The sequence below is a fragment of the Lonchura striata genome, chromosome 16 (assembly GCF_046129695.1).
Source record: "Lonchura striata isolate bLonStr1 chromosome 16, bLonStr1.mat, whole genome shotgun sequence".
In the NCBI taxonomy this organism is placed as follows: Eukaryota; Metazoa; Chordata; class Aves; order Passeriformes; family Estrildidae; genus Lonchura; species Lonchura striata.
The window spans coordinates 9,051,517-9,076,340 of NC_134618.1; the positions used below are offsets into that span (position 1 = coordinate 9,051,517).

The following is a 24,824-nucleotide window of genomic DNA, read 5'->3' on the forward strand; positions in this document are numbered from 1 at the left end:
GGAGACACCCTGAGGAGGAACACCTGATGTCCACCTGCTGAATTTGCACCCCTTTCTCCATTTTTTCTCTTTAGTATGATAAATAGCACAGCTTCTTTTCAAAATAAACCCTGCACAGACCTTGCATGGAGAGCAGCAAGAGACACTGACTGCATCTGCAAACAGCTCAATTGTAAAAACTGGGCAAAGCCTCAATCTCCAGAATTTATGGTGTTTCTTTAGTCTTCACTAAACCCCTCTGTTTTGTCTCAATTATTAAATTTAACATGACTAGGGCAGGTCGGTTTGTTTTTTGGGTTTTTTTTTTTTTCCTCCCCACAGGTCTTGAGACAAGGACAAGAGTTATGCTTGCTTGAAAATTTTATTGACAACTGTTTGGTCCCAACACACAAAACAGCACTTGAGCCACAAAAGAAAGTGTCCAAACAAAGTAGACAGCTAAGAAAAGAAGTCTTTCTTCTCTCTTCCATTCCAAGGAAAAAAATAGTGCATAAATTGAGGGCTTCAGTGACATTTTCTCTTTTAAACAAACATGAATCTGAAGTAGTACATTTATTTGCTAAATTAAAGAATTTCATGGTTGCAATGCTTTTAAATCTGTAAGTCACATCATTCATTTAACCCTTTGGATAAAAAAATATATTGCAATTCAATTAGCTATTTTGTTACACTATGAACACAACTTCTCAAAAGTATTATTCTATTACTTTCAAACAGCAATTTCAGCAGAATCACACATGAATCCAGGTAAGATATGCTGACCTCCACATGTGGTATAACCACCACATCACTTCAGAGGAAGCAAAAACCTGGTTTTCTTTAGTACTCCAAATGACTTGTAGCTGCATCTCATGAAAATACTATTTAAGGCTGGTCTCTTCTCCAATGCATGCTCTTCTGAAACAAAGATCTAGACTGATCACTGTCAACCTTAGCAAAGTTAAGGTGAAAGCAGATTTTCTTGCATTTAACTCACTAAAAACATTCCAACAAAACTTCTAAATTTCTTCTTCTATAGCAGTATGTCTGTAGAGATTTACTGTGGACTCAAAATACTGTGCCATAATGCTCAGAAAAACTTCCCAGTGTTTCTTTGCACTTACAATGGCTATAAACTCACTACTGGTAATACTTGCCTAAATATAAAAGATTTTATAACAAAATCTGACTAGTAAAATTCTGTCCATAGCCATTGTTCAGTGGCATTTCCTGCTGCTGGCTGAAAAATTAGAGCCTGTGTTCCATCTGTTGCATATTACAGTAGAATCCATCTAAAAAAAATACTCAGTTGGCCAGTGGAAAACTTCTAGTATAGGTTCTTTCAATACTACAAACATTTATTTGCTGCCTGGCAAATACAACCCATTGTAAATGCCATGGTTACCCAGAATGGGTAGAAAGTCTCACACACTGGACAGTTCTGCTAACTAGAGTTAAGGTCATCCACTGACTTAGCCTCTCTCCCAAAGCTGGCCCTTGCAAAAGCCAACACAAGATACCACAAATTCAAAAAGCTGCCAACACCAGGAGTAAGTCTTAGAATAAAAACAGACACAGCTAAAAGAGAGCACATCAAAGAAGGAGCTTCCCATTTACTGAACATGCTTAAAAATAGAAAACAAGGTTAAGCAGAACAACCTTAGCATTTCCACATGTAGCTAGAACTTTCCTTACAGGTGGAAATAGCATCAATCCCTTCCATCACCAGCCATTTTAATAAGACCTGCTCCATTATCTGTAATTTATGCATTAGATGCATATTTCAGAATCTTCCTATCTTCATTTCTAGACACAATGAAAATGTGTGTGTCTGTATCTTACATTCATGACATCAAGACAGTCTTTTCCTTAACCAAACCCATGCCAGACAAGCTAAATATGAGGGAAGCATCAGTGTCCTAGAAAGCTCCTAAATGGAACTGAAAGCTACAGCAAAAACACATTTAAAACAAGTTTTACACAAGACCCACAGTCTCCTACAGACATATTTAGACAAACATTGCCAATGCAGTTACAAGTCATCTGAAAGGTCAGAGAACAAGTTTCCCCTCTGGAGGACAATCAGCTCCCCTCACTCTTGTCATCCCAGGTCAGCAAGTTAAAATTTCTCAACAGGCTTTTGAAAGACAAATCATGCATCTCATTAATACTGTCTGAAACAATACCAGTAAGCAACAGCCTATAGAATACAATATGCTACATGTATGATTACATCACCAACGAGGCTTAAAGAAAATAAAATCTGTTCCGTGTTTGTTGAATTAATATTTTGCTTTTACTGAACACATTTATGAAAAACTGTAAAATTTAAGAATAATTTAACAAATGCCAGATTTTTTTTCAAAATAATAGAAAAAAATCTGCTCTGCTAACAGCTGTGTTCAGTGTAAAAGGAACAAAATCTTCACAGAATACATTAAATACAAATCAATTCCTCTAGGTTTTCCATTAAAATACACATGGGCTTGCAAACAGCTTTACTTTGTGCACAGTCCATAGGTGTTTGTCTTTCACACTAAAAAGAGAGAGTTAAAGCTTGGTTACAGGTGCAAGTGAGAAATTTGCTGCCAATTTGACCTTGTTTTTGTGTTGCTTTTTGGCTGGGCTGTCCATTGCTTCTTTGTTTACTTGGGTTTCAGAGGATTGACAGGGAGGCACTGAAGCATTCTCTGTGGTGTCAGACACCACAGAACCAGAGATCAGCTTTTCTTGAGCTGTGGTAACAATCGTCTGTTTTTCTTCTTCTGTTAAAATCATTATCTCTAAAATAAATAAGACAACTCAATTTACTGATGTTCTTTTTTTTTTTTTTTTTAAACAGAGGCAATAAAATACTCAAAGAGAATTCATCAGCCTGATTTGAAGCAACAAAGGGAGGCAAACTTACCTGGGAGGGATGCAGGGCGTTCCTCAAACTGAATGAGGTCTGCAGACTCAAGAACCACAGGATCAGGCCTCAGCTGGGGGGATGGCAGGCAGGAAGGTACTGGCTCACACAGGAGATCAACAGGAGATGTGTTTGTGAGGCAAAGAAGTTCTTGCTCTGTTTGATTAGAAACTACAAAAATAAGGGAACATCTTTCAGAGCATCTGTAAGCTGTGAAGGTGTCACTACTGTCACAGATAAATGTAGCGTCTCCAGATGCAAATCTGAGGATTTCAGAACTATGCTGTATTTGAAATACTAACACCAACCTAATTTAATTAATGTTAATTAATCTCAGATTCATTTGCTGCATCAAGAGCATCTAAGTAAATTCTCATCACAATACAGGAGACACTGATAGCAGAAGCTGCTGCTGACCCCCCTCTCTCATTAGCTTCATGTCCATAGACTTAAATTTCCACCAAATTCACTATTGCTGCTTCCCTGGGAAGCAGTACCCAGAAGCTCTCTCCCTACATATAAATATATATATATGTATTTATCTATATACACACACATATTTATAGACTAGCAGCTCAGAACACAAGTCTAACCACAAACTCAGAGAAGTTCAACAAGCTTTCAAGCCAAAATGCATATTTACACAAGTTCAGATTTACTAACTCACCTTTCCCCATGCTGCTTCAATTATTCTGCTTATTTCCCCTAAGACCATAAATTCCTTATATAAACCAATTTTGCATTACCATTGCTAGGCCCTCCTAGATTTAGTTCCATTGAAGAAGAGGATCCTTGGGTCTCCATAATATGTCCATTATTGTCAGCAAGTTGATTTCCATGATCATCTACATGATCAGCGGGGGGAAAACTAGGTGAGCTAAAACGAGCTACAAAAAGGCAAGTTAATTTGGTTAGTTAACTGAAGGTGCCTCTTAAAAAATATAAAAGAAAACTAAGATACTACTCAAAATTGAAATGGCTTACTTTTCATATCATTCTTCAAGACTACAATTCTCTTATGGCCATGTCCTTTAATCCAGACCACCTATTAAGAAGGAAGCAGGATTGAACATCAGCATGTGCTAAACTCAAAGCTTTTGCTCACTGCCTTTCATCCAGCTTTGCACTGACATGATTTCCAACAGTAAACTAAAGCACATTGCTAATTTGTCCTACACTACTCAAGTAAAGGCTCAAAGTAATTGATACCAAAGGCAAATGATAGTGCCACAAACTATACTAAATAAACATGAAGGAAATGAAATGTTTAAACATGGAACTGAACAATTCCTTTCTGTCACTCTTCAGAAAGATTGGCTTACTTAAAGGAAATACTATAGCCACAAACTGTCACAGAATTATTCCAGAGCACTTAGGATATGTGGATGACAAGAACATGGCACTTCTGACAAGGTCCCAGAATTCTTCACTCCCAAACCTAATAATGCACTCTGATCAAAATGAAGGTTCAGTACTGTACAACCATTCATTCACACAGACAGAAAATCAATTTTCTCACTCAGAGATGCCAGGGATGTTTACAGCCTTACTAGGAACAGTTCTTAAGCAAAATTTCCCCAAGACATGTGTGCTGGTTCACTTGCTTTTTCTGATTTCTCGGAAGTGTATTAAAAACATAACTGGTACAAGCTTCTCTGAACAAGGTAATTACTCCAGTAAGTCACCCTAACTAACAGAAACTGTGGTTGTGTAACTACTTTTCAACCATGCAGAAATCTCTATGTAATTGTGCAAAACTGAGTTATTCACACCTGTGGAATTGCTCCCAAGAGCTCTTCTAAATTATTGCATCCATATGCTTTAGGCTGCAGCACTTCTCCTGTGTATTTGCTGTATGCTACTGGGAACTCGTGAAGAAAAATTTGCTGATAATGGTAGGTGTGAAGTAAGGACCTCACATTCTTTGCAAAAACATACAGATTTGTAAGCTTGACATATTCTTCTGCTGCACCATTGGTAAAAACCTAACAGAAAAAGAAAAATAAAAGGAGAAGGAATTAGAGCACACATTTCCATAGCCTCTAGGCACAATGGCTTTTCAAATGTATCAGAAAGGCAAGAGCTTACTTACCTCAACCAAGTAAGGCAGACTCTTCAGGAGTTCAGTTAAGGTCATAAATCCATATTCACATGGATTAAGTGAAGTACTGTGGACTGTTTCATAATGTTGCTTAAGCTGCTCAACTGAGAGCAAGGATGTTCCATCCCAGGACATCAGCAAGACCAGCAACTGGGCAGTCAGAGTCCGCAGAGATTTTCTATTTATCAGCTGAATTTGCTTGCCAGATTCTGTGTCAACCACCTGGAAAAATTTATTGGGAAAGAAGTTAGGGACATAGAAGAGACAGAATTAAAAATAAGATATATCGCTGAGGCTTATTTGAGCATAGCTGTATCTGATATTCCCCTAGTGAAAGACACACAAAATCAAGCATCCTATAACGTGTAAGTATTTACTTTAAATATACAAAACCTGTACAGCTGTACAGCAGTTTCTGTCCACTGGTAGGTATGATTTTACTCTTTGTTACAAGCCAGTTGGTCCTGACCAAGTTCCAGCCTAACACCAGCTGCTAAGTCAACAAAACTGGAGCAACTAAACCAGTGTGCCCACATCCATGTAATTGCAACCTCTTTTCCACTGGGATAGAAGATCACCTAGGTATTTATGTTCAAAGTCTCAAAGCATAGCTAAAAAAAGAAAAAAGTAAAGGAATTGAAAGCATTAGAAGACTGAAAACTGCTACAGTTAGGAGAAAACTTCTTCACAGTTAGGTGGGTTAAAATAAATACTAGAATCTAGTACTAGAATAGTATTGTTAAAATAAGTACTAGAATCTTCCACTTATCATTTGCTAAATAAACATGAGTATTCTCAGAGAATGTTATAAAGTTATAAAGGAGCAAAGAGAACACAGTAAGAATACAAAAACTACATTTAAATCCCTTTTGGAATTTCCCCTTCCCGACTTCATGCTGTACTGCAGAAACATTTCACCACAGGTACTAAGCCACGTCTTGTGAGACTAAGAACTCCTTAACACAACCCTCCCCATGTTCCAAGGGATAGCAGCCAGGCCCAAGGGCTACCTTTACAACGTGGCAGAGTTTCTGCATGAGGGCTGGCACAGAGCTGACGTCGAAGTCGTGCAGGCGCAGGGCGTAGCCGAAGGTCCTGCTGTACTCGGGCAGCAGCTCAGCCAGCAGCAGGGAATTGTCCTTCTGCGCCCGCAGCAGCTTCACCAACTGGGCAGCCACTGCCTTCACCTGCTCCACCTCCGTCAGCGTGAGAATCTTCTCCTCCCCACACTCCAGCACCTACAGAACACAAGTGACACTTTGCTGAGGGGATTGATGCAGTCTGGATGAACAAAGTGTAAGCTGCAGCTCAAACTCAGGGGCTGCAGGCAGGGATTTGCTGTGCACCAGGGCTCAGCCACCTCAAAAGCTGTTTGTACAGCAAGCAAAACAATGTAATGTCTGAAATAGAACAAAACAAGCAGCAAAACTGTTAGCTTTTTTAAAACAAACTGAACACAATTATAATAAAACTTAGCTCCAATTTTCAGACACTGAATTTTGTTTGAATTTGTTAAGTCTCCTGAACGTGCTCAAAACCATGGACCATTTTACCAAAATGGCATTAAGATTTTCTTAAATACAGCTGTCTAAACATTACAGATGCAGAGTTTATAACTCACACTAAAGTTTGTGAGAACTATAACCCCTGCTGAAACAGTTGTATACATTACAGAAAAATGCTTTAGTCCAGCTTATGATTTTGAACTTACAAGTAAGACATCTGGTATGGCTTCAAAGAGTTCAAGTAGTTTTGTAAACCCATAGTAAGCGAGTTTGCACTGGCGCCCAAAGTGGTGATGGTAACAAGGAATAAATTTATTGAAGGGCATTCGAAAATGGGGCTGGTGCCGCAGCAGATCCACCACCTCCTTGGAAAACTGCTTGGTTCTTTCAATTTCCTCCTGGGTACGTTCTAAAATTAAAAAAACAAAGCAAGAGCTATACGCATCCCAATACATTTATGAAATGCAACAGAATACAATAAGCAAACAGCATGATCATATATTATGCCAAGTCACTCTTTTCTTTTACCACTGAGACCTTTATTAGACTTACAAGTTTAAAAATCCAGAATAGTCAGGTTATCAGGCCTTTAGAAGGTTTTTAAATGGCCAAATATGTTGGTGTTTTTTCCTGTGTGGAAACAATCCACTGTCTGATCATTCCACAGAAAGCTGAAGTAGTAACATGATTTTATGCTTTCTGCCACCTGTTTTCCTGTCTGTTCTATCTTAAGCATTCAGAGAATGACATTCTTGATTTGCTAGAACATAGTAACTTAGTTATAAAGGTAGAAACACAATTATAAAAAAATCCAAGTCACTCCTACACACTTGAGTAATTAAAGCTTCAGAACAGTCAAAGAACAACGTATTTAAAAACAGCACAAGAAACTTTCATGGCCATACCTCTTTTAGGAATACAAATCACCATTTCATTGTCTTGCTGTGACAAACAGATGGTTGTATCTGGAATTTCTGATATAATATCAGCCAGTTCACACACTCCATACTCAGTAACATCCCAATCCTTAGAGAAACACCTGCAAGTTTCAAAAAATTGTGTGTAATACAAGTATTAATGTGTGCTGGGTAGGCAAAAAATACATTCTTTTGCAAGTTGAGAAAGTAAACCTCAAATCCTAAAAAACAATTTCCACATTAGCAGTGATACCATCTTGAAAAACAAAGGCAAACTAGAAGTCTATTCTAGCCAGGGAAGTAAGACTTACTGTCATGTGAACAATCAGTGTAACAAAGAGCTGTACAAATCAACTAGTGGTTTTAAGTGCTTTAGGAAAATGTAATTGTGCTGTGTATAAAGCCAGCTGGCTGCACTTCTAATACTCTGTATTTGCTTAATAGTTACAGCCATACGTTCTTTTAAACAGAAAAAACAGGTCTCAAGAGAAGGCAGAGATCATCTGCTGGAAAACATCATATTAAACCCAAGACTGCAATATATTAAAATGCATTTACTCTTCCCACTTCTCCAACCAAAATCTCTCAGGAGCAAGAACACTTGACAAACACTCTTATTCAACAAGTGGCCAGTGCTGACTCTACATTAAGTCGATTTATAAACAACCAATAATGTATTTTTGCCAAGAGTGGAAATAGGAGAGTGCACCCCCAAGAAGGAGCTGTTGGCACACAATTTACAACAGCACACACACAAAAAGGTAGATTCACAGGTAGCTCCAAGATGCCATGGTTTGTTTAAAGCACCCAACTATTACCTTCTATCTTTCTACTAAAGAAAGTATAAATCTTGGTTCTTTAAAAAACCCAAACAAAACCCTACCTTTTAGGATGCTAGCTCAGAAGTTTACAGATAGGTGTTACTCCTAATTTTTGCCACAGCTAGATCCAGTTAAAGTAGTAAAAGTAACTCCTGGCAGATAATCTATTCACGTTATAATTCCTTCTGAAAAAAACCTAAGCTAAGTTTTTCCTTTACTGTTCATGTTAATGTGCCATGACCTACTTGCTTAAATCCAACGCTGCAGTCATGGCTTCACTGAGAACTAATGAAATACAATAACCTATTTCCAACCCCAATTAAGTTAAATGAACCTAAAGTACTAAAAGAAGGAATAAAATATGGCAGAGAGCTTTTAATTTTTGTTTTCATTGGAAGTGTGAACTTCCATTTTGCAATGAAAAGACAATGTTGTCACCGCAGTTTTGTTTTGAGATTTTACGTGATGACTCCTCTTGCACTAGGCATTAAAATCACCATCAACAGACAGGTCCTGCACAGTTTCATTAAGGCAACTTACCAGTGATAAGCCTGCAAGAATTCCCTCACAATAACTTGCTTGCTGGCCTGGGACTTGAGCAGCTTCAGTAAATCTTGAGTGAAGCGCTTCACCTGAGCTCTGTGCGTTAGCGTTAACAAGCGTTTGGAACCCATGCCAAGAATCTGAAAGCAAATCAGATTTGGTCACTCACACCCAGCACCCTCAGAAAAAGGCATTTAAAAGCCAGTATTAGTATAGGTAGGCTAGAAGAAGAATATAATAGAGAGAGCATCTGGAATGGCAGCTTCATGAGACCACCCACTTTCAGTACTAACAACTATGCCCTTGAGAAATTCAAGATTTCATCCGTGAGTGCTACTGCATTTGTATTGGTTATTTAAGAATCCTACAACCAACTGCTGTTCAAAGTTGTAAGTGAATATGACCACAGGGGTTTTGTAATAAGGTTACATGACTTATTTCTCATAGAAATCCTTTCAAGCCAAAGGCAACACATCTCAGCTCAACTCATGAGCGCTCAGCATTTGCCAGTGTTCTTACGCTGCAGACAGCACAATTAAAAACTTTTACCCAAGCACCAGCCATAGGTAAAAAGCAGCTTCAAACCTTATTCCTGAGATTTCCCCAGAAGATGTTTTGAAAGGGTAGGCATGGAAACAGCATCTCAAAACAGAACACACCTACCAAGGTTTAGTCAACCAGCTCTTTCAAGGGGCACTAGGTACTGCCCAGCATCTGTTCTACAACAGCAACCAGGAATTCAGATGGCTGCAGCCACAATTCCCCAGGTCAGAGTGGCCAGTACCACCTCACTCACCTGCAGGACATGAGGCACTGCTTCCAGCAGCTCCATTAATTTGGAATAGCCATAGTCAGACACTCTGCATTGCTTTGCAAAGTGGTGGTGGTAGGTTGGGATGAATTTGCTGACAGGGATGACACAGGATGGTTGGCTTTTGAGCAGATCTATCACTTCTCGACTGAACTGAATGAGCTGGGGATTACCTACAGGGCTCTTGGAACGCAGAAGCCAAGGATCTACAAACAAAAAGCCTTATTATTGCACCTCTCACGAGTACTCTTCTACCAGATACTTTACTTATGGATTGAAGCTACAGCATAGGAGAAAAGTATGAACATTCAAACTGAAAGCTTCTCCTCATGAGAAGTTTAAACAATTATACATGTTTATTTTATTAGCAGGACTTATTACCTTATTTTTTAGCATTAAAAAAATTAGTTAAAAGTTTCAAGCAGAAATATTTACCTGCAGTAGGAGGTGGTGGTTTGTTATGTATCCATTTGATAACTTTAATGCCATTTTGGGCAGTGGCAATGTTAACTCCAGGAACACAGGTAATCAGATGCTCTAAGGGAACACCACCTTGGCCTTCTGGCACCATTTCAAGATCATTAAACTCTGACATGTAGCAATCAGGAAAACTATGGAGGCAAAAAAAAAGCTTCCATTATACACTAAAATATCACTCCAAAACCAGTATTTTGAGGCATTTCATGAGCAAGAAATTTCAACAACTTACTGACACATTACAGAAATCTTTATAAAATACGTATTTTAAATAAGTCTGCTGTTTTTGCTAAACACAGTTTTTATAAGTGACCACTTCATAGTGTATTCATTTGCTCTAAAGGATACCATTTTATGTAAGAACTGAGTTTATATACAACAGGTAATTCCCAAAAAGTTTTAAGGCTTCAGCCTATCAGACCTTACTAAAACCAGAAATTAAAATACTTTACCTTAGTAAAGGCACAGTACCCTCATGTGTCTGTAGAAGACTGTGAACTTGGGGAGCAAATGTCTTCAGAGACAAAACCACAAAAGGAATTCTATAAGAATCTGGATCGAACTCATGTTCACTGCAAAAAATAAGAGGTTCAGGTTTTTAACCTTACTGTACACACAGCTCTAACATATCTGTGTTCATATAGATATTAAACATTATACTATATGCACATAATATACTGCTACTAATGACAATAGCACTTGTAGTACAGTACAAGCAATTTTCATAATTGTTCCCAAAAAGAATACAGCTACAGCAAATTTCCAGAAGTAACATTTAGAAGACCATATTTTTATTATCTATGAAAAATTTAAAATTAAATATTAGCCACACATACCAAGCAGTTAACAATAATCACCTAATAACTGCTCTACTAGCACAAGAAGAAACCTGCAACTCGCTATGAATCACTTACTAAATATAGCTGGAAGACAAAACCAGCAACAATTACATAATGAAATTCAGGTAATAGAAGTCTCTAGTATCTACAACCTTCCTACATAACCAGAGGAATGCAGGGAACCTTCCTGCTTCCATTAATGAGGTGCTCAAATCCTGGCAGCTGTGCTAGAACACAACTGTCTTACCTGGACACACCAACTCATGAGAACTGCCTAGAAAATCCACTGGCCTGTCTCACTACTTTCTGCCTTGTACTTGTAAACATGTGAGGAGTGATTAGAGCACATTATGAGAACACACACCTCAACTTTAATATACTGGTTCACTATTAATGCTGTTCAAATATTTGAAATGTTTATAGTATTTTATACACAGCTTACATAAAGTCTTTATTCAGGCAATGCTGCTTACAAACAGGCTCGTGATATTCCAACTCTTCAAATATTATTGGACTGCAGTTTGCTGAGGAGCCATCGTGTGATTGTGAAGATCCCAAGGGGCTCTGCCTGGCTTGGCTGCTGGGCAGGAGGCACACGAGCCTCCCACTCCCCTGGTCACGGATGGCCACGGTGTCCGTGAGTTTGTACAAGTCTGAGACAATCAACTTACGGCCAAACCTAAAAGGGAGACATTGAAATAAAGGAACTTTATAGAGGCAGGTAAGGCAATGCTGTAATCTGCATTTTTGTTTAATTAACAAAAATTTGCCAGAAATTATTAGATGCAAAATGTTAAGGTAACTAACCTATCCAAACAAGTAAAATACTGAAAGTAGAACCCTCTAAAAAAGGCCAGTTTGTCACAACTACCTCTGGGTAATTATGCTGTAAGCTGCAGCACCTAAGAACAAAAATTCATAATTCTCCACTCTACTACTCTAAGTCACTGCAAACAATCATACGTGATCAGATTTTTTTTAAAAAGCACTGTAGAGGAAACCACGAGGAACGTACCTTTTTTCATAGATTTCTATGAATTTGAACACAGGCAAGCAACAAGCAGGTGCATCCTGCAGAATGGACATTGCTTCTGAGCTGTAAGACAAGTTTTGCAGCATTAGCACAAAATTAATCTGCTGTTATTAGACTCCAGCCTGAATTAGCAAGATATTTACAGATACAGTTTATGAACTATGCATGAAACAGGACAAAGTGTGTTCTCTTCCACTCCAGCACTACAAAAGTTGTCATTTTAGATCAGGGACATTTCTGCTAATTCATCAGGTCATGTCTCAGAAGGAGTTGCAGCTTTCATAGGTGGTGCTCAGATCCGAGCACCTATAAAATGCAACAAAACTGCAGCATTAGAAGTTACCAGCCTGGTCATTACATTACAAACTTTGAACAGGCAAGAATGAAATAAATCTGTAAATTATACCATGGCAAGTAGTACATAATTACAGAATACAGTTCAAGAGCTAGTTTCATTCTGTGAATAAATGATAACAGTTTTTTCCTAATGCTTTCTTTCAGTAAGAAAAAAAAAAAGGAAATATTTGTATTCTCACTAGCATTAGCACTCTTAAGTTGTATCATGTTCCAGGTAGCAAATGAAATGCTGTTGGTGTTTCCAGCTGTGTACCAACCCTCAAAAACTAAATTCATACACACTTTCTTGGAAGAAAGAAGAAATAAAGATGCCCAGTGTAATCTTAACTCAGCTGTACAAATTAACTTAAAGGTATATCAGTACCATGTAAGAATAGTAGCACAGCTATTAAACCCTCTTAAACAAGGATCTAGAGTCTTCAGATGGAACTTAGAATATAAGCAGTGCAGAAATGCTGAAATAAAACCAGCTTAGCTGTATTTAACACATTCATCAGATCACACAACAGATTTTACTTTACTTCCCTATTATCCCTTTAAGCAGTATTTTAAATAATCTCTCAGCTACTAATACATGCTAGGACAATTAAGAAGATGCCAAAGTGCTTATTACCTAAGTAGAGAGAGTGATTTATTAGCAGCTCCTGTTGCTAATGAGACCTGGATCCTCTTACTGCCAATTTTGTATCTGTGAAGACTGTTGACAGCACTGATGGCTTCTTGCAAATTTTCCATCTGAACCATAGCCTTCAGCTGGTAGTCTGTGTGGGGACTCAGCTCCACACTTTTTACCTGAGAGGAAGAAAATGCCTCATACACTTACACCAAAATCTTAACCCAAGGTAAGTCACCCCTAGAGCCAACAGCAACAACAAAACGGAAGGGAGTGTGATGAACCACAGTCATCAGGGCCATGCAAACAAGAGCCAAGCACAGTGACCCTGGACTAAGGCAAGCCCATGGTATTTCATTAACACAAGCATCATCTTTCAATGTAAAGATTATGCCAGAAAAATGTCATCCATAGATGAGACAAAAATAGGACCACTAACCTCACCTTCCATAATTGCTTTTTACCAATTCACACTTTCCCTGCTTTTGATCACTTCTGATTCAAAACAGTTTGTACTGTGATTTTTAAGCCAACATTAGGAATTCAGCTCTACAGCTTAAAAAGGTTATCCTGTTAAAGCTTAAGTCTCATCCCTACATACTAATGAGCCACTTAGTAAGAATTCTATATAACAAACTTCAGAATACCAGATCTACAAAGACCACACACAAACTAAAAACCTAGTACAAGTGGTTATCTGGTCTTTTTAAAGAAGAAAAACCCCACAATACATCCTTTTAACATGGATTAAAATCTTGTTCCAAAACCCTTGTTTTTCTGCTCACTTGAACCTAAAACTACACCCCTAAATACATAAACAGGACCTACTTAAAAACAGATTGAATAAAAGAAATTGAGCCTTTACCTTTCCATGTCTTGAGAAGATGTCTTGTAAATTTTGCTGCAACTCTTTTCTGGACAATCTGTAATCTATGTTGCTGATCTGAATGTCTGCACCATTTGCAAAGGGATCAGGGCAGTCTGTACCACTGGTTTGATTCACTACATTGAATGTGAGTGGAGATGATCTATTTGAAAGGTTGGGAGACATACTCCTGGGTAAAATAAAAATATTTATGAGCTGAAGCAACTGCACTACTCCAATATATACATCTCAAAATCAGATAATAGACCCAGATCAAGTGCATAAATTCAGCACTTAAAAGGGTTTTTCCCAGTACATGTGTGCAAACAAACTCCAGCACAAACAAATCAGCTGTGAATAATCAATGTATATACTGCTGGCATGTCACCTCCCCTCCCAAAACAGACAGACAGACACTTACCGAGATGACCAACAACTCTGAGACATGAGTAAAGGACTGAGTTGTCTTGAGGCCGTCAACTTACTGAAAGCAGAGGGATAGCTGACCTGAAATACAGTTTCATCTTTATCTTTTTTATCTACAGGGGAATTGGTAATGCTCCTGGAAGCAGAGGTCTCTTTTCTATTTACAAATACATACAAGAAAAAGAAAAAACATCATGTTGTAGAATTTACATTAAAAAAATATGTAACTAACATCAATATCTTTTTTTATTTTTAAACATACTTCTGACTATTTCTGGATGATGATTCTCCTGCTCCCATTTTCTTGGTTGCCAGAGACATGGAAATTGCTGCATTAGAGTTACTCTGAGGAGAAGGAATTTGTTCTCTTAAACGTTCTTGCTGGTTTTCAGAATTTTTACTGATATTCTTTGATTCAAGGCGGCACAGCTCCTATGTGAAACAGATAAAAAGTCAGCATAAAAGCACCAGACATCCTTTGCCAGAGGCCTTCATTCTGATGGAAGGCTAGAACACTGGCCATTTTTTCTTTAATAGTGTTTTCATTGGTATTTCATAACAAGGAACTTTTAAATTTCTGTGGCAGAAGACAGTGTTAATTAGCTGAAATGTTTTGCTACACTGTAGGTTTAACCCTACATCTCCTTAAAACAAACAAAATGGATAGTGATCCGATTTGCTTGTTTTAATGAGAAGTAGGGTTAGACCTACAGTGTCTCATCACCAGTGCAAAATCAAAAGCAGCTGGAATTTGAGAACAAGTACCAGCAGTATTTCCAAACTGACAAAAACATGGCAGGGAGGGGGGACAACAACCACCCTCACATTAACTGTCTGTTTCCCAAGCAGATGAACACATCTCTCATTCAGGAATATCATCACATGTAACAGTTGTTCATTTATTAAGACTGAAGAGTTAAAGCAGTTAACAGAAGCAATCCTCAGAACACAAGGAAAATCAAGAATAGGGAACAAGGCAGAACAATACCTGTAAACTTTTGACATTTGTGGGTTTGATGACAGATCCATGAACCTGGAATCCTCTCCCAGCAGAGCCTTTGGTACCAGCAGACTGATCATTTGAGTCTTTGTTGAGGAGGCACAGCTTCGTGTTCTTGTTAACTTTTTTGGGAGACTTGACCTTGTCAGTTCCCACAAAGCTAGAGCTTTTTGCTTCATTGAGTTCCTTGTTTTTGGGAGTGAAAGACACTACAATCCTGTTACCAAAAACATCTTCATTTTCCATTCGCTTCCGCGCCCGTTCCGCACTTTCCTGGTTCAAGAAGCGGAGAATTGCGCTGCTTCCTGAAATGCTCAGCACCTTCCCCCCACAGTTGTCTGACAAGCGCCTCAGGCGATTGCTGACACTTTTGCTGTCTCTGTTTGTTGGCAGATTATAGACATACAACAGCGTATGACAAGCCTGTTAAAAGGGAGAAAGATTTTAATTTGATTATGCCGGAACACCCTCTGGTCCAAAACCAGAGTTCTAACATTAGCTCTGGTGACCATGCCCTCCTCCCACCACCCCCATCCCATCACCAAGTCATTCCTTTCACAGCACCCAATTTGATTGAAAAACCTCTTATACTAAGGTGGAGCCTCAAACTTCTCCAATATAAGTCAGAATAGACTAGAGTCCCTTATCTATGGATAAATACCTGATCAATTCTCCACATGAGAAAGCACCATTGTTAACTATCCAATAACCTGTATTATATACATGCATGTGAAAGCATAGGTCAGGAAGTTATTCCAAGAAACAAAAAGTCATGAGTACTGTTCAAAGGGAATCGCCAAGAAAAGGCACAATCACTCAAAAGTTAGAATGCATCACTAAGATGTCTTAATGCACAATTAAGTTCTTACCCAAACTTGTTGCAAGGGAAAGAAAGCATGTAAGATACATTATCTGGTAAAATATTTATTGGTAAGAATGTGCCTTTACTATATCACTTTTTAGTTAACCACTTTCACATTTCATATTTCACTCTTCCTGCCTGAAAGCAGAAAGCAAACATTCACATGGTAATAACTGAAATACAGTGGCCAAATACACAGGAGGCATCATAATTAATACATGTAATTTCAGCCTGGTGTCCTCCTAAATTACAACAAAAACTGCAATTTGACACTTGGAAACATCTGCTGCATAGAGAATTAAAATCTTTACCGGCATTTTCAGTGGTAACCTTGGTGGCAAATCTGAAATAAATTCTTCAAAACAAATAAGTTCATGGGCATGATGCAAGAGTGCTTCTGAAGCTTGGTTTTTATGTACCAAAATGATTCGAAAACCATGTCGATGTCTCAGGTCACTCAGTTCCAAAGCAAAATTCACATCCGCTGGAGGGGAAAAAAACCAGAATAGGCAAGAAAACACTTGAAAAATCTGAAACATATGACTGAAGAAAAAAGCCCCACAAATCTCACTCAACAAGTTCTATTTCTCATTGGAAATTTCCAATGAAAAAGCACCAACAGCTAGAAGGCTTCTCAGCCATTATTTAAATCAGCAGTTCACATTCAGTTTCAAGACAAGGACTTCCTTTTAACAGCAGCTTGTAGCAATTCATCAGCAGGGCACTGGACTGGTACTGGGTATTTCTAGAGGAAACATTTCTTCAGCTTTAGGGAGAAACCCAAGGCCAACACACAGCAATTCAATAGCTGAGTGGATTGCACTACATAATATAGAATATGCTGCTATGAGAATTAAAAACATACATTTTGCTCAGACCATGTACACAACTCCATGGGTTTTATTTTTCGAGCTTCCTGCTGAAGCTAAATTTAGACAGCAGTCACACACATACCTACTGACACTCAAAAAGGCATCAAAATCATAACAGTGACTGAACTGAGCCACGTTCTCATCTTACTGCCCCTGTTTTTCCTTTGCTGCCACTGACATTAAGAATTCTTCAACAGTTCAGTTAAAGCTGGTTCTAAACACCACCCATGGAAATCAAAATAGTGTCATATGTAAAAATGGCACTAAAAATACTATGGAAGAGAGGACCTGAAGCCAACACTGTAGCCGAGTACCACAAACACTTACTTGACACAAGAACCACAGTGGCAGGTGCAGTGTGTGTGTCAGCAAATCTCCTCAGACTCTGTCGGAGTTTGTCATCAGCAGCATTCTTGGCTGTAGCATTGATGTGTGCAACAGTCACCTGTGGAAATACATGGAAACATTCTGAAGAAAAGCTTCAATGTGAAGGACACCTACTTCAATAGAATTAAAAAAAATAAAATACAAGCTCTTGCATGCACTTTTAATTTAGGAAAATTAATGCACACATGTACAGGACAAAACACATAGGGATCAAAAACTGTTCTGTAAGCACTAAACTTCAACCCTAGTTGTTCAGCAATGTCTTTGGAGTGACTTCTGCTGTTCTGTATTAAGGATCACAACTCATACACCTCAAAAACATTCCAAAAAACTGTCAACCTGTTATGACATCTGCAATTTAGAGGGTGGAAATTTCTGACATAGAAGTCAGCACAAAAAGTTACAAATTTACCAAGAAATAGAAGGTATTGATGGAAAATGTACATAGTGTTAAAGGTGCTCCAAGCAATACCACTAATCTACATCTGTCCTTACCAATCAGCACAGTATTCACTAACAAAGTAAAAAAGTTAATTTCATAGAATCATATTTCTTTAAGTTTAATAATTTAGATAGATTTGAAGGATAACAAAAACTCCCCCACCACATTTTACTGGATGAGATAAACACACTATTGTGAAAACTAAAGCTAAACCAATTACCTACAGATAACAAAATGCAGATTCACTTTTAAAAATCATCACAGCAGCAAAAATAAAATAAATCAGTATTAGACACTCCGCCCATAAACTAAAGATGCATTACACCCACAGAAGCAAGCAAAGCTTTAATGAATGTGAATCAATCTTGGCACACTCAAAGTATACAAATTCCCAAGCAAGAACACCAAGCTGGTGCAGGTTGGATACCTGGCAGTTGTTAAGCTCCTGAATAACTTCTTTATTTTCTTTACTGATGTCACACACACAGATGAACTCTGCCTCTCTGTGACCTTTAAAAAACTTCTCCCGAATCCTCTGTACAACTGCTACAGCTGAACGGCCAGTGGGAACTGAGCAGTTTTCAATATCCCAGAAGACTCCAATGGGGGGCAAGTTTTCCAGAACCTGGCCTGTCACTGCAACTTCCGGGGACCCTGTGCAGGTATAAGAAAACAGCCCATTTTTATCTCCAAACACTGAAAAGATTAAACTTAGCATAGCATGATCTCTGCACATGGGAAGCCTTATGAGCATTCCCAGGAATGCAAGTTCAGTTTTACTTTCTTAAGGAATCCAACAAACCATCAGTCTTAAACAAAAATTTAGTCACTGTCAGATGAAGAGGCAAGAAAACTTTGTACTTTTAAGCTCTCAATCAAGTAATGTATTTTTTAAAAATTACCAAATACCACAAAAAAACTGCTTGAAGTTGTGTAACACTTGGTGCTGTATCTGTAACAGAAGCAAAACACGGAAGCTGTTCAAATTTACATTGTGCATTAGATAAGAAATCTAAACAAAACTGGATGAGATAACCAGTACCAGGATGGTGATTAGAGAAAATCAAGGCAAGATAGGACGAACAGAGTATCCTACAGCTCAGCTCAGGAGAGTGAGCTATAGAATTTATGCTACTGCAGGTTAAGCTGGCATTTCAGCACTCTGAAAATATATTTAAATTTGAACTAATATTATATAACCATTCCATCCCCACAAAACAACTTGAAAAGAGACATGAGGAACAACACAGAATCCTCACGGTTCAAAAACAAGCTAGAAGTTAATGTTACCTGAGAATTTAAAATAAGGCACACCTGACAATCATGTTTGTTTGTGAGTATGTTGGTTGGTTACCCAAAAGACTCACTGGAATGGCATTTAGTAAAAGACACTTGATTGATGTGTCTCACCTTAAAAACCTTAAAATGGATGCAGTTTTAAAGCAACAGTAAAATTATCAATTTCTTAATATTCTGTGACTCTGAAGTTTATAACTTTTATAATAGATATGATTTTGTAGTTGAAGGACTAACATTGCAAAAAGACCAAACAACTACTTCAGACAATATTTTCCTCTTAAGAACTCCAAATGTTACACGTTTACTGCATATGGAGTGACAACAGACACTAGACTATGAAAATGCTTTTCAAATATGGCTGAAGATAACTTCTTTATACATCATCAGAACAAAGTAGATTCCAGTTCAGCAGAATTTGTTTTTCTAGTTCTTAAAACAGTCAAAACAGTAGTAAAATCAAAACTCTAAGCAAACAATACAGTAGATTAGCTAAACAGTCAAAACAAGTAATAAATTTTCAAAACAGAAACAAGGGGTTTTTTTTACTGTTTAGTCTTCTATGACTTCATAGAAGTTTCCAGATAATAGTGCAATTTAAGAGAACTCTTGCTGTGCAACAGAATTTGAAAGTAGAACATCCACTAAATGGAAGTTTCAAACAAATGTGGTTTACCATATTTCTGTGGTGATTTGCCAAGGCTGCTTGCCAGTATCAAACTCTTCTCATTTCCTGTTCCTTTGGTTCCACAGCCATTACAGATTGGGATAGGAACAGGTGCAGTCTGTGCACTTGGAGGAGGAATATTTGGCCAGATTTTAGCAGCATCAACTAGGCTGTTTCTGGTTGGCTGTTGGGACAATTTTTCAGAATACATGTTGATTTAGTATACAACATTAACACATGCTATTCCATGCTACAAACACTCGGCTTCCCTTCTGCAACAAATGACAGTTCTGATGTGCCTTACAATGCTAATTAACAACGGTATGATGGCATGAAGGAAGCTTCTATCCTAATGCAAGGAAAGATTCTACTAAACTCAACATATCAAGACATGCCACCTTTAAGTAGTACTAATATGCATCCTTTAAATAAAACCAACAAAAACCAGAGACCTAGTATACAAAACCTGCACATGGAGAGTAGAAGGTGTGATAATTCCAAATATATTGAACTCACCATTTAGTTCATTAAAATGAACTAAATATAACTCACTTTTATATCAGAAATTTAAATTCAGAAGTTTAAGTAATAGATATTGCAAAGTTGAGTATATTTTTTCACTAGAAAATCCTAGTAATATTCCAGCACAGTTCTAACAAGTTCTGAATTTTACAAAATTGGTACTAAAATATAAACTACAAATTTGGGAAGACTGAACTAAGACCTATCAAACCAAACCAAGACTAGAATATCCTTGTAGCATAAGACGTATTGCCTGACTTACAAATGGCTCTTTATTGATCAGCTGCCCAAGGGTACATCTTAACTGCTGTTAGCCTTTTCTCAGAATCCCTACCATGGAACTGCTTAATTGGAGCTGTAAAGAAGAGATGACTAGATTTGAAAGAAGTTAAAACTCCACTTGAGTACATTACAGATCCCCTGTAGGCTGAACATTGTGATAGCTCTTTTGTCTTCCCATTGCACTGAATGTTACCTCAGGAAAGACCTCAGCTTCATTTGGACTGTGCATCACCAACCAGGGGGATGCAAGCCACACCCACAGGAGCTGGGTTTTGCTCAAGCTACTCAATTTCGACACGAACCACGCAGCAGAGTAAGGAAGGAGAAAGGTGGGGTGTACAAACCTTGCTCAAGCAGTCAGTGCAGTAGTGAGAGCCCTTCAGACACACGGGGGGCACCACGTTTAGGTGCAGAGGGTTGGCGCACACGCGTGGCGGCAGCTCCGGCTGTGCAACGTGCTCGTCCAAGTGCCCCGCAGCCCCACTGGTGAACTCGGGACAGGGGAAATAGCCAGAGGATGGGCAGCTCGGCAGGGCTGGGAACTGATGCAGTTTGTGCATGTTACCATGACAGGGCTGGAAATGGAGTTTTCCACAACAGGCCAGATGCTGACAGGAGGATACACTGTTTTCTACACACATACCAGAGAACTCACTGGAAATTCCTGCCAAATTGCTTCTAGCTGGAGGGTTCTTCAGTGAAGATGCAGACTGATAAGCAAATCCTGACCCTACTTGACAAGTTATCGTCCCAGTGCCTTTTGAGTCTAATACTGTGCCAGGGTGAATCAGATTCCCACCTCCACCACCACCACAATGCATTTGTGGAGTGCAAGAAGAGTCAGAGCCATGAGCACAGCAGCTTACTTTGGGGCCAGGGGAAAGCTGTAGTTGCTGTTGCTGAAGAGGATGAACATCGGGAAGCGGCACTGCTGGAAACAATTTAGAGCCAGCATGAGGAGATGAAGCATCCTTCAATTCTACAGCAGCTTTCTTGTTCTCCATGTAATCTTTCTGGAAAATGAAAGTTCAGTTACATTCAGGTACATGAATGAAACAATTTTATAGGGTCACGTATTTTTAGGGTATTACAAGTTTACATTTAAAGTGCTATCTTTATGACTACTGTTACATTACTGACTGAACATATAAAATATTAAAGAGAACCATGCCAGTTACATGTGCCAGTCCTAAGTACACTGGTATCAGTAGACTTTGGAAGCAACAAACCCAGAGAGCTGTAAACCAAATAGCAAGGAGTCCACAAAACAGAATCAGAAAAGCAGAAAACTGTTAGGCTAAGGCTGAGAGAACCACTCCACAACTTGCAGATCCAAAAATCATATTTTAGTTAGAATAAAGATGTAAAAATTTTATTTAAATTGTGAAAGTAATGAATTAAAAGAGCACAACTTAAAAAAAATAGAAATTACATCAAGCAGGTAATAAGCAGAGAGCAAAGATTCACAAAAACTAAGTGGTTTTTGTCTACTCTGATTTAAGGTATCAAGATGTACAAAGGCACAGAAAAAAAAAGAGGAAGTTTTTTAAAAATGCCACCAGTGAAAACCAAGCAAGCTTAAAAGAAGCACACAATAGTCAAGGTCAGAAGAGGTAACCCGCACAGAACGCTGCTACAAAACTTCTGAACAACTTCTATTTTTCAAATTGAATTTAATGCATTTCCTACTACACATTAATGAATAATTAATTATTCATTGCTCTCTACTTGATGCTACATCTCATGAAGATAAACTCAGCCAAAAATCTGTCTGGAACTGATTTATATACTAAATTCCAGATTTTTATGGCAGCTTCCTTCCTAACCCTCAACACATGAAAACAGCAACATGCTCATCCATTCCTCTAATGTCTTTACTTAGATTAAATGTGTGTGGAAAGTGCTATTCAACAGAGCTCACTTGCTCAAGTACCTAATTGTACTACTCCTTCTAATCCTTAGCCCTTTGCATCTTAAATGCATAGAATTATGTACATTACAGAAAAGGAATATTTAAAGTAATGGGAACAAGGGAAAAGTCAGACCTTGTGAAGAACAGTATCCATAATTGCTGTAGCTATTACATCATAATAATAATTCAGAGAAATAAATTTGCCTCCAAACTAAACAGATTAATTGGAAGCATGACCTCCCTACTCCACTCTTCAGCAATAACTTGGCAGAGCTCCCCAGAAGCTCTTACACACTTTTTGAGCAGCCAGCTGCATTATCCCAAACAGCTGTGGAGAGGAAAGCCTGACAAGCAAAGCAGCTTGCCCCTTCTCACCACCACTGGTGGGAGAGCTGTGAACACAGCCAAAGCCCCAAGTCCCCAGGCAGGTTTTGTACTCACCTTGGCAGCTGCTGCCTCCTCCTCCTCCCCTCCCCAGCCCCTTCAGTCAGTAACTGGAGTCAGGCACCCATCCCCTCTGCACTGGGAGCCCAACCAGCCTCTCAGGGCAGGCAGAAATTACCGTTTTTGCACTACAAGGCAAAGCCTTCTCAGCAGCAGAAAAGCAATTAGAAAGTTTCCAGAGCCATGGCTTAGCATCATTCTCTTGTCTCTGAAGCCATCCCAAGGATCTATTGCAGAGGTTCTCCGTCCTGTTTCCTTCCATCATACAGCCAAACAAAAAGGTTCAACATCCTTTCATCCCCCCTTCCTTTCATTCTTCCCACCTGCTAAAAGGAAAAAATAAAAAGCACGCTTCAAATAACTTTTAAAGCAAGACAGAGAAAAATCAGGGTGGTCTTAAGAATTCCACTACCACTCTGTCAATGAACCTGCATAAATTATTATTAATTATTATAGGCATAATTGAATTTAATTATGCCTATGGCCAAGGCTTTAGCTAGCCTTTTAAATAAAAGAATGCTCCTTGTGACCCACAGCACAGAAGAACCAGTCCAAAGAGAAACACCTTGGAGTCCATGGCATTAGCTGGAGTCACACAGCTGCTGGCACAAAACAGCACCCTCAGATTTTAAGTGCCCTTTCCTAGAAAGCAGATCCAGGGGGCAAGAGCAGCTCAACTGTAAATACACAACAGGTGCAACTGAACTCAGCTGTTTTTCCACTGGCTAAGAAAACCTACACACAACACACCTGCATTAAGCACACAGTATTTAGCATTTAAACAGAACTTCAAATTATTAAAATAGCTTACAAGTGCTTCTGCTAATCCTCAAGCTGCCCTACTGCACATCAATCTAGCTTTACAGAACCACAAAGCAGTAGGGCAACATAAGGCTCAGTACCAGAAAAACAATGGTTTGCAATGAAACCTTCTTAGCTTCCAATTCCGTGCTGCATTCATTAGACTACACTCCTTCAGGTTCTTTTGTATGTAATGTTAAACACAATAACCATAGAACACATTACATGGCACTACAGCTACCTCTGCATTGTTTTTAACCTCAAAAGAAGTTTTACTTTTTCTTTTAAGCACAAATATTTATTCACGCGAATTCCAAAATTTATCCAAATTATCCAAAATTTATGCTGCCTACAATATCAAGTTCATTAAGTTTTACAACTCCAGAGCACGTTACTTTTGCATGTGTTTGATAGCAGCGGTTTATTCGGAATTAAAGCGGTAACTGAAAAGAGTCAGCGTGACATTAACCCCACACGCCCGCGCTTTGCCCTCTGCTTCCCGAGGCTCCCGGGGCGCTTCCAGCCCGGCCGCCCCCACAGCGCTGCCGGGCCGAGGCGGCCGCAGCCCCGGCCGCAGGACGGGCCGTGCCGCGCGGGGCCGGCGCTCGGCTGCCGCAGCAGCCCCGCGCTGCCGCGGGCCCGGCCGTGCCCCCCCGGCCGCCTCACCTGCGCCGGCCCCGCCGCCCCGCGCCGCCGCCGCCGCGGCCCCGCCGGCCTTTGTTGTCCTCCCTCCTCCCGCTCCGCTCCGCCTGCCGCCAGGCGCCCCGCGCCGCAAAGCGCCGCGCTGCCGCAAACCGGCCGCCGTAACGCGCCCGCCTCCTTTAAAGGGCGGCCGTGAGGCGGGCCCCGGGCACTGCCAGGGGGGTAAAACAGATACACGGGTAAAACATACAGAAACCCGGGTAAAGCACAGAGAAACACGGGTAAAGCACAGAGGAACCCGGGTAAAACACAGAGAAACCTGGGTGAAATACAGAGAAAGCCGGGTAAAACATACAGAAACCCAGGCAGAACACACACAGACCTGTGTGGAACACAGAGAAACCCAGGAAATACACAGAGAAACCCAGGTAATACACAGAGAAACCCGGGTAAAACCCACAGAGATCCGGGTAGAACACACAAACCTGGGTGAAACACGC

At 39.3% G+C, this 24,824-nt stretch overlaps 1 protein-coding gene across 3 annotated transcripts; it reads right to left on the bottom strand.

The window, feature by feature from the left end:
* Positions 1-342: 342 nt before the first annotated feature.
* On the bottom strand, positions 343-24,440 carry MARF1 (meiosis regulator and mRNA stability factor 1). 3 transcript variants are annotated; one of them, XM_021539825.2, is made up of 27 exons: positions 24,349-24,440; positions 23,000-23,204; positions 20,870-21,538; positions 19,731-19,905; positions 18,186-18,412; positions 17,257-17,374; positions 16,369-16,541; positions 15,184-15,618; positions 14,458-14,627; positions 14,191-14,352; positions 13,770-13,959; positions 12,905-13,083; positions 11,917-11,997; positions 11,344-11,580; positions 10,515-10,634; positions 10,021-10,196; positions 9,571-9,791; positions 8,772-8,914; positions 7,399-7,532; positions 6,700-6,902; positions 5,999-6,226; positions 4,980-5,210; positions 4,660-4,872; positions 3,872-3,932; positions 3,634-3,774; positions 2,888-3,058; positions 343-2,762 (listed from the first exon to the last, which is right to left on the bottom strand). In XM_021539825.2, the coding sequence occupies exons 2-27, from the start codon at positions 23,144-23,146 to the stop codon at positions 2,530-2,532; spliced, it is 5,238 nt and encodes a 1,745-aa protein (XP_021395500.2). In that variant the 5' UTR covers positions 23,147-23,204; positions 24,349-24,440; the 3' UTR covers positions 343-2,529. The 3 variants fall into 3 exon arrangements, with proteins under 3 accessions (XP_021395500.2, XP_021395502.2, XP_021395499.2); XM_021539827.2 differs by having other exon boundaries at positions 2,888-2,986; positions 23,000-23,207; XM_021539824.2 differs by having other exon boundaries at positions 23,000-23,207.
* Positions 24,441-24,824: the final 384 nt, after the last annotated feature.

Coding starts and splice junctions, on each gene's coding strand:
- MARF1 (XM_021539825.2), bottom strand. CDS start 23,146: ATGATGGAAGGAAACAGGACGGAGAACCTCTGCAATAGATCCTTGGGA. Junction 19,906..20,869: donor GCACTGACTGCTTGAGCAAG/GTTTGTACACCC, acceptor TTGTCCCAACAG/CCAACCAGAAACAGCCTAGT. Junction 16,542..17,256: donor CACTGTGGTTCTTGTGTCAA/GTAAGTGTTTGT, acceptor TTTCCCCTCCAG/CGGATGTGAATTTTGCTTTG.